General features: G+C 30.3%; 1 protein-coding gene across 2 annotated transcripts in view; it reads right to left on the bottom strand.

Moving 5' to 3' along the window:
• Positions 1 to 7,267: 7,267 nt before the first annotated feature.
• The window catches only part of mh (DNA-dependent metalloprotease SPRTN), an 82,768-nt gene continuing 77,219 nt past the window's right edge, over positions 7,268 to 12,816 (bottom strand). For both annotated transcript variants that reach the window (XM_075362076.1, XM_075362072.1), the window contains exon 7: positions 7,268 to 11,575. In XM_075362076.1, coding sequence (XP_075218191.1) covers positions 10,506 to 11,575 — 1,070 coding nt within the window. In that variant the 3' untranslated portion in view covers positions 7,268 to 10,505. The remainder of the gene's footprint in view (positions 11,576 to 12,816) is intronic.

Here is a 12,816-nt window from a genome sequence, read left to right as displayed (position 1 = left end):
TAAGCCAAAAAGATTGGACATCGCAATACACGCTTTGATGCGTTTTTTGCGGGACAAACTTTTGATCAGCTTATTTCCTTTCACAAAAAAAACTTCAAAGATTTCTGTCATAAGACAACGTCACACATCTTCATTAAAATTGGATATTAATGAAATTATCCAAAATGATGATTGTAACGTGTGGAAAGTGTTGTCGAATGACTGAGCCGAAATCTATGAAGTTTCGAAAGTGAATGATACTTTCCAATGCGATCTGAAGTGTGTTGAGTGCAAAATATGCATCCACGCATATATTTGCACATGTCCAGCCTCACCAATCAAATTTAATGTGTAAACATATTCATCTCGTTCGACGAAAATTTATTGATGAGGATGAAAATAATATGCGACCATTAAATGATGAAGTAGAGGACGTGTTGATCATCAATGATGAACCCACTGAAAGCGCATTCCGGTAAACAATTATGAACGATCTTCAGAATAATAAAAGATTACCAGGCAATGATCTAAAAAGGAAAAAAGAATGCCTTATCAATCGGTTTCTGGATGTTATAAATGAAGCTACATCGGTAGAGGATCTGGAGTTGATAAGTAAAATGATAACACAGACACAAACTAGTATGCGCGCGGCGAATTCAATACAGCAAAGTGCAATGTTTGTATCAAAAGAAAACGGATAACCATCAGCGAAGCTACAGAAATTCGAGTCACAGAGGAAATTCGTGACTACAAAGAAGCAAAAACAAAAAACAACTTCTATATCTGTTCCCACTGCAGCCGAAAAACAGGAAATCGCGATTAATTTAATATCTGAAAACAGAATTAATTTTTCTACCAGTGACGATTGTGAATCTAATTTGTAATTGTTATATTATCCTTATCAAAATTGGAAGCCTAATTTTTAATTCATATATAATTTTAACGGCAGTATAAAAATTATGATGGATAACTATTATATTTATTAATTATAATTTTTTCAATATTAATATTTAATTTTTATATATTCTTTCAGAGAGTGGATTAGGCCTACAGGGGAACCACTATAAAAAACGTGCCATATTATCTACTTCATTCAAGTGGTGGGGAAACGATAATAAAAAATTAAATTTTGACGATATTTCTTTCCACATAGTCAACATTGTAATCGAAACAATTTTTTTTTTTTTTTAAATCGTTTGTCAATCGTAATTTGGTTCTCAAAAATCATATTTAATCTATTAATTTTTAATTTGATGAAAATTGTTTAAATAAAAAATTTTGTTCTCAAAATATGTCGTCTAAGTATAAAATGGTCGTCTTTTAATTAAATGGTTTAAATAATTATTTTTCTGACAAAAATAAATTTAAAGAATTGATGAAACGACCGCGCTAATTCGATTGAGTAATATGTTAAAAAAAAATAATAATTCGTAATTCTATTAGGCCGAAAAAGTTTTCGCTGTTTTTAATTAGAATTTAATGCTGTTAAACAAGAACTCTTCAACGTCCTAATAGATTAATAATTATTAATGAAATAAATAACAAAGTTTTATTGATTTTTGTCCGCCATTATGAATTTTAAAAAACGAATTTAAAATTCGTAATATAACACTTGAAAAACCCTTGCATAACGAATTTCATAAAAAATCAATGCATTTTTTCTTTTCTTTGCCCACAATTTTGAATTTTGAAAAACTAATTTAAGATTCGTAATAAGCGAATCAAAAAATCTATTTGTACAAATTTTCGTCGAAAATGGACTATCAGAAAAATGTATTGGGTGAAAGGGTTAATGAAATAATAAAAAAGTAAGATAAAAATAATCGAAATAATACATTTATAATTAATCAAATATTTATTTTTTATTAAAAAATAATTGTAAATAATTTTTCATAAATAAGTGTAACTAAAAATTACGAATAATTATTTAAATGTTAAAATTATAAACAAAAAGCCGTCAATTTAATTCACGTTCAAGACGTCATTTCTTTATTAGTTGAATTTGAAATACGCGCGTGGCTCGACTGTGATGAGAACTCGAGCAAGCCATCGGCTCATTTCGGACGAGTTCGTGGCTCCTCACTGTCCTCTTGAGAAATTTCTAAAACAGATTAGGTGTTAAACCAGAGACGTGCCGACACAGGCTAATTTTAACGATGCAGGTCATTAAAGCGGCAGTTACAAGATCACTTAATAAATATTTCCGGAGACTAAGCCGAGGAAAATACATTTCATTCGGTTCAGTCCGTACAGCAGCGAGGAGAATGCTGAAATGTTATCAGTTTCGAATGCAGGTTCCCATGAGCTAACTGATGCTGATTACACTAAAAGGGTTCATGATTATACTGTCAACGGTTCTAGAACTTCATTAGAAGCGACATTTGCATTTTAGATTAAATGGTTTTCACTTCGGCGGCTATGTTAATAGTCAGAACTACGGACCCGGGGAACTGAAAACCCGGACATCTTCTCTGAATCTCTCCTACACCCACAAAACGTAGGCGTATGGGATACGGTTTCAAGGCGGCGAATAATAGGACCCTAGATCTTTAAAAAATTCTGATGTGGACACCACATGATTTCCTTGTAAGTCACTACATACATATACACATTTTTTTAAAGTACTTGAAATTTTTTCCACTAATTTTTGATTTTTAAAAAATCTTTTTATTGTTATTATTGAATTATGATTTATTGTAAATTTTTTTTAATCAGAGATTAATAATTATTAATAAATCAATATATTTAAATTAAAAAAAAAGGGAAATGAAGTCGGATTTAACCGATTTGCCTTCCCCTTGTAAGATCCAAAAATTTCATTAGGCTATAACTCTGGAAGCAATGAAAATAAGTACCACTTATGATACATTTTTGAAAAGCTCTTAACGAGGGCTTATTACTGCAGTTAGGAAAACGTCAAAAATCCAAATGTTTCAAAATTGAAACCCTCTGTATAAACATTCTTGGCCGAGTCGATTGGAATCAAAAAGGACGGTGCACAACTAGATGTTAGAAACGTCCTAAATTCAAAATTTCAACACCCTACGGCTAATCGTTTTTTTAATTATGCGAGATCGATCATACGTACGTACGTACAGAGGTCACGGCAAAATGGATTCAGGAAATATCAAAATGGATATTTCCGTTGAAATCTGACATTTTTCGCGACTTCCTTTACTTCGTACAAGGAAGTAAAAGAGCAATACGAGTAGAACCATAAGTCTGTTTCTATTACGGCGAAGAAGTGTTAAATTTTACAAAACAGTTCCGTTGTCTGGATTGGTAGAGGTGGATATTTATTTATTAAGTTCTTGCACATTCATAACGGCAATCGTATCCGCCTATCATTTGCATGTTAATTTTAGCTATATTGAAGACCCTTTATCTCAGCAACTATTAATGTTACAGGCTTCAAATATTTTTGGATACTTTATATTCTAAGGAGATTAGATGCATCTACAATTATAACTATAAACCAGTGCCCTAATGAAATACAAATTAATTACATTATTCCTCTAACCTAATATTTTAGATTGTTGAATTAATAATTGTATAAATGTTTGATGTTAATAAAAACTAATATTTTAGAAACTGTTCATTTTATTAAAGAATTGCAGGATCGTATCTCTTTTTTAAAGGAGATAAGTTTAAATGAAGTGCAGCAAAAAATGTGTAAATACAATTTAATTGGCGTACAAGTCATGTAGGGTCCATATCATTTTTAAAAATAGTTTGACAAACAAACAGGTTATTGCAGAAAATTGGGCATAATTTTTGGCCAGATTTATTCTCCTCTATTAATATTTTAAACATCGACTAATAAAAATATGAAACAACAATCAAAATATCATTAACCTGATTAATAATCAAATAATCCTACACAATACTCAGAATTTGAGGATTCATTATGACCACAAAAAGAAAAATTCATTTATACAGATGAAAAGTTATCCAAAATATCTGTTAATTACTGTATCTGCACGCAACAATTTATATAAATGTATTTCATTTATTTTAATTCTAGTCTATAAAGACTTTACTCTGCAAACTGAACAATTATGATCACCATTTATGTTACTTAAGGCAACCCATGAGCCTTTTTTCCATATAGTTAATTTGATATTCGTTTCCATCTCCTAGTGATTTCCACATGAAAGATATTCCTTATGATTTTTAAGCCAAATATCTATTACGAACATTTTATTCTCGTTATTAAACTCAATAAGTCTGTCTCTCTTCTTTCAATCGGTGTACTTAGTCCACACTTTCCTACTACTCTGTCTTCCCTTCTTTCTCATTTCACAGCAATCAAACATTATCATAGACTAGTATACGTGAATAATTGTATTAAAAGCAAATCCTTTAGGTTCATTACTGACCAACAATTATTCTGTTGGTAAAACATCATACTTTGTAATATTTCCTACACCATTTCTTCAACGAGTATATTTCCTAGACAGTACATTGTAACAGCTTTTCTTGTTTAATTTCACCTCTCTTTTTAAATTTGCTAACTTACCTGGTGGCAGAAATGTTTGACATCAGCCTGTTTGTTCCTCTTTCCACCTCTTGATTGCCAGTGATCAACATAACTTCTCATGTCGCTTGCCCTAGAGATCCAAACGGGAAACAACTTTGGTACATTTAACAGAATAATAAAACATGCGATAGTAAAACTTGGCAAATCATCATGCAATGGTATTCCATTGCCTTCCCACTTCATATCAGGTGCCTCTAACATGCAGAATAGATGATTGCAGCCACTCTAAATCTGATCATATCCATCGGTTTATTTCCATCTTTCTTTTTCAATTTTCTAACTTACTTGCCTTATAGCAATATAAAAATTCAATGAATATCTCATTTTGTTTTCCAAATACTTTTCTATTAACTTATGTAATTACACTTCATTACTAAATTTCAATTTGGGTACTTTTTGATTATTGGTAATTTTATATGTAAGCTACTTGTATGCAATAACGTAAGATAATGTATGTAATAATAAGAAACAAAATTACTGATTGCGATTAAATTTATGTTTGAATTAAAAATATGATAAAATGTTTCATGCTGATGAGAGTTACGTAAAATAACTGTAACAAGAAAATTATCAGTCAGCTCCTTATCTTATCAACAGTTCACAGTAGTGGCAAATTACTGATGGTTAAAATATTTTCTCTCTACAGCAGTCAATGTTGTTGTTTCAAAAGGGAAATTTTCCACAATCCCTCATTCCTGTAGCAATAACAATAACGGTAATAACTTTAAATTATCATATCAGTTTATCAAGAAAATCAGTTTTTTTAAAAATTAATTATTAAGAATAAAAATTTCTGACTATAGTAACTTTGATGCTCCTCAAAGGCCGTTTAGCAGTCAGTTGCTGAGTCCATGTTTTTTGATGGCAGGCCAGCATATAAACTATGTTCACATTCAAAAGTACCTCGAGGTATTTCTTGACGACAAACTGCAGTTTAAGAAGCAACTTCATTACATCACAGAGAAGGCCTGCAGTGCCTTCTTCGGCATTCGATGTGTGGTCAACCCTAATTGGAGTCTTAATTTTAAGACCGATGAGCATTCTGAATAAAGGCATGGGCAAGGCTATTATGCTATAAGCAGCGCCTGTATGAGAGGATAGGCTAAAATATAAAAGCTATCGGGATATATTATTAAGGGCTCAATGCCTAATATTGTTAACGGTAACAGGTAGTTATTGTACTATTTCACAGGAGACAATCTTGGTGATTGCAGGCGTGAAACTGATAGACTTGGCTACGGCTGAAAAGCAGCAGCGGTATTGTTGCTAAGAAGTCCAGTGAGTTGACTTCAGATAAAGTTTGAGAAATTGAACAACATGGCAAGCCAGATAGGATGAAACAGAGGGTGGGAGTTGTGCGCATGATCGCTTTCCAAATGTTGTTGGTTTGCGGGACGCCTCTTGGGTACACCCTAAAAAATATGTGATCCAATTTCTTCCTGGCCATGGTGCTTTTAGGGATAGACAGCAAAAATTCAGCCTGGTAAATTCCGAGATTTGTCCTCAGTGTGGACAATTGAATGACACCTACCATGTTTTTTATGAATGCTCAAAGTATGAGTTGCAGACGGAGACTATCTGTTGGTTTGATCTTATTGGGTCAGCATTGGATTTTCATGTAAACTGGAGGAACCAGGACGAATGGGCAATAGAAAAGTTTTATAGTGTATTTAGCAAAAGAAAGAATTGCTGAGGGGATCTAGAGCCCTGCTTGGATTTTTCTTGTATTATGTTTTTGTAGTTGTTTTGTTTAATAAATTATGTTTTTGTCTTTTGTTTTTTTCAATGTTACTGTGTTGTTATTGTTCCATGTAACATTTTTAAGTTTCATGTTGGGTGATAAATGCACTTTACCTTCTATGGGTAGGTAGTTCAGTTCCTTTGTTTAGTTAAATCCTTTCAATCTTACTTAAGACTCTGTAAGATGTGTTTTGTTTTGAGTTCATGAAATAGTAGTATACCGATGGGAATGTCACTCGTTGCACTTGCATCGGTGGCATCCTGGCCGAGGTGGACTGAAATATGTCAAAGGCTGAGGTTTTGAAGATGACTTCTTGTAAAGCCCGTAAGGGCCAGGAATGGAGGGTGTTTTCCCCTACGGGGAGTCAGGAGATATGATAACTGCTAATTAAAAAATGATCAATATATCCTGCTGGCCTAAACATTAGCAGTTAATATGGCAATTAGGTGTAATGTTGTATTTCATTCGTTTTTGAATAAAAATAAATCCCAGTACTGAAACAAAATTGTATTAACAGAAAAAGTGCATATAAAAGACAATTATCCCTGATTCTTCCCTATTTTGTAAAATGAAGTATACTCATCAGTGAAGATATATATATACAACTTTCAAATATTTTTCATATCATTCAAAATTTACAAATCTTAAAAAATATCATAAAATATTATATCGGATTAATTTATAAACTAGAAACTTATTAATGTTGTAATTAATATATAACATCTGTTCTTATGCAACAAAATAGACTCAGGATGATAATTTGTAAAGATAAACGTAATTGTGATTTAATAATGAATATATGACTCAAATTTTTTAACCAAAAATAAAGGTAACAATATTTCTTGCTGTTTTATGATGCAATATGTCATTGCAGCTCTCTATCCTGGCATGAGAAATGTCAAATACACTTCTAAACGTAAAAGATGTTCTAAAGAATTCTTAAAAATAGGTACTTAGGAATTGTCATGGTTTATCAAATAAAGATTCACAGTAACTACATATAATTTTTAAAAAAATTACATACTTTAATATAAAATTTTAAAATAATATCGGTAAATAAATACAATTATTAAGTTTATTGACAATTAAAATTAAAATTTCTTTTGAAGTAATAAAACCATTACAAACTAAAACATTTACAAATTAAAATTGACATATGTTTGATTAATGAATCCTTAGAAGTTTCTAAACCAGGTAAACGCTAACAACAACATCAATAAATCAGGCATAACTGCAATGAATTTAAATAGCAAAAATATTCTAGCAGGTGATCGATCACTTTATTTACTGATTAATACCATCATATCATTCATTGCTATTATATGTCGCTTTGTAAGCTTTGCAAGAATTATGTTATTCAGTAACCTAACTCGTTTCTTATACTAATGCTGATTTTATTATCACTTTTCCTAAATGCCAAGTGATCCACAGGGAAACAGTATGTGAATCATGGTTTTCTTCTGTACAAGAATAGCAGTCTAATTTTCAATAACATGATCCTGGGTAACAGAATAGATATTACACGTTGAACCACAATCATGGCAGATGTATCTGTGGAACTTTCCAGAAGGAAATGGCTATATGGTACAAATAAAGGTCACAGCAGATGTGGTTTTAAAACAAAAAGAAAAAGATAACAAATACTTACTTTATAATAATGGAAAGTCATTGCGATTGTTAAATCCCTCCTAGTATAATGATGCACTTTTAGTTCTATACACGTATCTAACAAGTAAGCAAGAATTTCAGCCAAATTATTACCTATATTGTATGCATTATTGTCAAATGTTAAAGGAGTATATAACTTCGGAAGAAAGACGATTAACAAATTTGTTACTGAATGTTAGATGGAAGATTGTTTGTAACAAAAAGTTACATAACACATGTAAAGGTTGAAAAAATTACAGATTAATTTAATTAATTACAATGGCATTACATCAATATGGTATTCCCTGGAAGAATATTGTAGAACAGTAACTTCCTGAACTATCAGATTTTAGACCTACATTTCCTACATGATATTCATTATCTGTGTTCATTCATTTTGTACACGATAGAATAAAAAAGTTCTGCATAACTGAAAACAGCAGTTAACTGGAACCGAGCAAAATTAATTTTAATGTGTATACAAGCAGTATAGAGCATCATGCATAAAAAAAAAGAAATATTACTGGCTTACTAATAAGCCATCACATATTCACAGCAAAAGATTTTTAGTGTGTGCTAAGAAACAAATAATGTTTCACTGATCGAGACCTAGGTGAGTCATTTCATGAATCTATAAACGAGATTATAAATATGTAAAGATGACATATGTATTCTGACTTATGATGAGTAGATGATGAAGTTACAAAATTGAGATAAATTAGAAAATTAATTATCTACATAATTTCACAGACCCAAAACAAATAATTAATACAGTCAAGGAGTTGGAAGTTAACTGAAAAGGTAGAATACAGAAAGCATGCTAGTACAACTAGAAATCATACTGAATTATATTTCAGTGAAATTATGTGACATTAAATAGTGCAGGTGAAAGACCAATTTCACATAGTATTGTAATCTATAAATGCAGTGCAGTCTAGCACAGTATAGTATGTAAATAGATTCTACAAATTACAGAAAATTTAGAGGTGGTGCTAGTTTTGAAAATAAATATTTTTATAAAATAAATGTATAAAAAAGTTAAAATCAACTATAAATTTTTTGTGAGGAGGTAAGAAACTGAAACATACAAAAGCAGCCGGATTAATGTTCATATTTTAAAAACCGATGGATCTTTCATGTTAATCTTCATTTGATTTTAATGTAAACTTAAACAATTATACATTCTAGTTCTATGTATTTTTGTTAACTTAATTTTTCAATTTAAATTTTTATGGTATTTTTTTTTTTTAATGTATAATGCTATAAAAAAATCATGAATTTTTATTTAGTTCTTTTATTAATCATCCTAGTACAATGATATGAACTTACAGGTAGTGTTCAAGGTTATTTTTGCTACCTGCGTCAAGGATAAATATTTTGATTAAAGTTGTATATGCAATTTTTAATTGACAATAAATAAAATTAAAAAAAAAAACCCTATTCTCAAGAGTTTATATCTTCTCCTAAAATAGGTATTTTGATACTATACTGTGTATAACAAAAAATTCAGGTTTTTTTCTCTTGAGTAATAAAATTCTTTACTGATGGATCCCTTCAGTCCTTTACATAAAGAGTTTAGTTTTGTTTATTGTGTGGTAAAAGTCTAAAGAAAATTAGTTTCTGTCACAAATATAAATCTGTTATAATTCTACAATAAAGTTAAGCACTGCACTATTATATCTTTCCCAACAAAAGGAATATGTTCCTATTTTTTTCAAATAAAAAATGGCATGTGAAATAATTTTACAATTCAGAGAGAAAGACAGATGGAGATGTAATCACCATACTTATCATGGTGAAAAGACATCTTTGACAACGAAGAATTATTTAACAAATAGAAGACTTCCTTTCACTACCATCACTCCTGACTGATTCTGTGCCAAAGTAAACATAACTAAACCTAATGGAAGTTCTGACTGGCCTAGTGTCAAGTATGAAATATGCACTAACAATTTCTTAAGAAATTTTTTTAACAAAATTGAATTTAAAATTACCGCTACAGGTATTTGGCAGCATAAGTTGAAAAACGAAGTTTTTTACGGCTGTACTCAATAATTATGCTAATCATAACAAGAAAATATTCATCAACAAATTCTTATTCAATAATTATTTCAGATGAAAGTAAGTGTTACAATAATTAAAATACAATCATAAATATACCCTCATTACAATTAACCGTTTTCAGTAGTGGAACAAGAGCTTACGCTCAAGAAATTGAATTACATGTAGGGTACCTGCTGCATGACGTTGGAAAGTTATCTTTTTGAATTTATATAAAGACAAAAAGAGACAAACGGTAAAATTACAATAAATTTTAACAAATTTTACATGAAACTAGTCTCTTAATAAATGCTTTTAAAAATTTGTTTTCAGAACTTATATTAATTATGTTATTGTTGCTATTCAATAACATAAAACAAATTGAAATCAAAAAGAGGTAAGAAATTAAAGTGAAAATAAGTAAATAAACAAAAGCAGCAAGTCGATTGATTATTAAATAAGGGAGCAAAAATTCAAATGCTGAGGCTTAAAAAGTGTTAAAAATAAAATACAAAAATATATAAATACATGTATTTAGGCGATGTAATTTTTTTATACCTACCAGTCCTTTTCATCAAATTCTTTAATAGCTAATAACGATAAACACTCATCGAGATGCTTATTTATACCAGACTCCACAATATATTTTGAGCAACAAGGGCAAGGTAACGTAGGTGTATTATTTTCTTGCGATGAAAATCCTCTCCCATTATGGATTTCTTTTATATTACCATCATCTTCATCATCACTAATATCTAATGTACTACAAGTAGACATGTTCTCAATAGTTGAATTAAGAATATCACAAGATTGTAAATGAATTGACATATCATCTCTATTTATTTTTATATTACAGACTGGACATTTGACAAAATCACCTTTTTCATTTGGAGTGCTACAGATTATAACATCACCGAATTCTATATCAGCTAATTCATCATCAGAGAGTGTTTTATCAAGAAAATCATCTCTATACTTTTCTGGAGAAAATTCACTACTAGTTTTACTTTTATTATTACTATTACTACAACTGTTACTGGTGCTAGCATTGGAAGCTGGATAGAGTGACAACAATGAAGAAACTGGCATAGAATTAGAACACGATTCACTAACAGAACCCAATCTGTTACCGCTACCAGAAAATGGTACAAATGTTTCAGTTGCAGGTTTCTTCACCGTATCTGAATTGTTATTACCACTGTATTTTGATGTTATAGTAAAAGTTCCGGTACTTTTATTCATTAATGCATTACCACTGCTCCTAAAGTTTTTATTATTTTGAGTATTCTTTTTAACAACACCATGATTACCTAACTTTTTATCTTCACCTTTCGAAACAGAAGTCTTTTTACTATAATTTCCTGTATTACTTGGTCGATTACTATTATTATTTTCTTTCAGTAAATCATTAAACGATATATTTCTTTTAGCAGAAGAGCCTTTTGACGAATGTAGACTTCCTTTTACATTAACTGAAGCGTTCGATAAAGTGTCAATAGTTTTATTTGTGGCACCATAAGTTTTCTTAATATCCTGAACATTGTAAACAATATTTGTCTGTTTAGAATTCTGGTTATTATTAAAATAGTTTCTAATATCAGATTTACCAGGGCTCTTCATCAAAATCGCTGAAAAAAAGAAATAACAAAAAAATAATAAATATTTATACAGTATGCGGTAAATATTTATACATTTCTCTAAAATGCTGATTTTGAAGCACTTTAAAAAATTATAAAATTTTTATTATCTCCTTTTATTTGAGACTTTAAGTACAACATTTTATTAAAACATATTTATTTGAAGTCATAGAGTGCCTCAATGATTATTAATTACTTTGATAGAGAATGGACTTTTTTCATATTAAGACAATGCTTAATGACAACTATAAAGCTCTAAAGCATAATAAGGCCAAAGCATTTCTCATAAACCAAAGAATTGAGTTAAGTTAACAAAAAAAATTTTAGTTTGATAGAGGTGGATATAACAATATTGTTATTTTTTAAGACTAAGTGAGTATAAAATACAAAGATAAGTAAACATTTTTAATTTTTTTAATATCAGCCCATACGATTCATACTTTCAGGCGCCAAACAAACACTAACTGATGATCATCAAACACATAACAACCTGCAATTGGTTCTTGCTGACTGAAAACTACAGTTAGGAATACTGACTGGTTTGATGTAAAAAATTAATTAAACAAGGAAGTGTGCAGTCTTCTAAACTGTTTTATACAGCTGTTCAAGCTGGCTATAGATATTCACAATTTTAACAAAAAAACTATTGCACCTGATATTAATATAACAAATGTATTTATTACTGATGTGTAATATATGTTACGACAAATACTTAAATAGAAAATAATAAAGAATAGGCTAATGAACATTTGAATTTCTTGTCTTTCTAACCTCACTGAATCACTGCCCTTCATCAACTAACCAGCCAGACAACAAAACAGTTCGTTGCCACTAAATCTCACTTCTACTCCATCAGAGCTGACTGAATTAAATGAATTTTTATTTTCAACAATAGTAATGGAAAGAATCATCAGAAAAGAAAAACAAAGATTGGGTAGACATTAGAACTATGATTTTTGCAGATGATATGATGCGGGTTTCAGATGTGGAAGAAGTGCAGAGATATTTGGAGGAATGGGAGAGAGGGTTAAAGATTAATAAAGAGAAGAGTGAAATTTTGTTAGCAGCAAGGAAAAGAGAACTGGACAGGGCTATCATGTTGAAATGACACTGTTGACTGTCTCTGACAAATTTAAGTATTTGGGTTCTAGTCTAAATCAGATGGGAGCATAGAAAATGAGATAACCAGCCGATCGCAGAAAGGAGGAAACTTCTACCAAACTATTAAACGT

This window comes from Lycorma delicatula, chromosome 1 (genome assembly GCF_047948215.1).
Source record: "Lycorma delicatula isolate Av1 chromosome 1, ASM4794821v1, whole genome shotgun sequence".
Taxonomy (NCBI): Eukaryota; Metazoa; Arthropoda; class Insecta; order Hemiptera; family Fulgoridae; genus Lycorma; species Lycorma delicatula.
The sequence above is the reverse complement of the archived record's forward strand: the minus strand, read 5'-3'. Positions and strand labels throughout refer to the sequence as shown.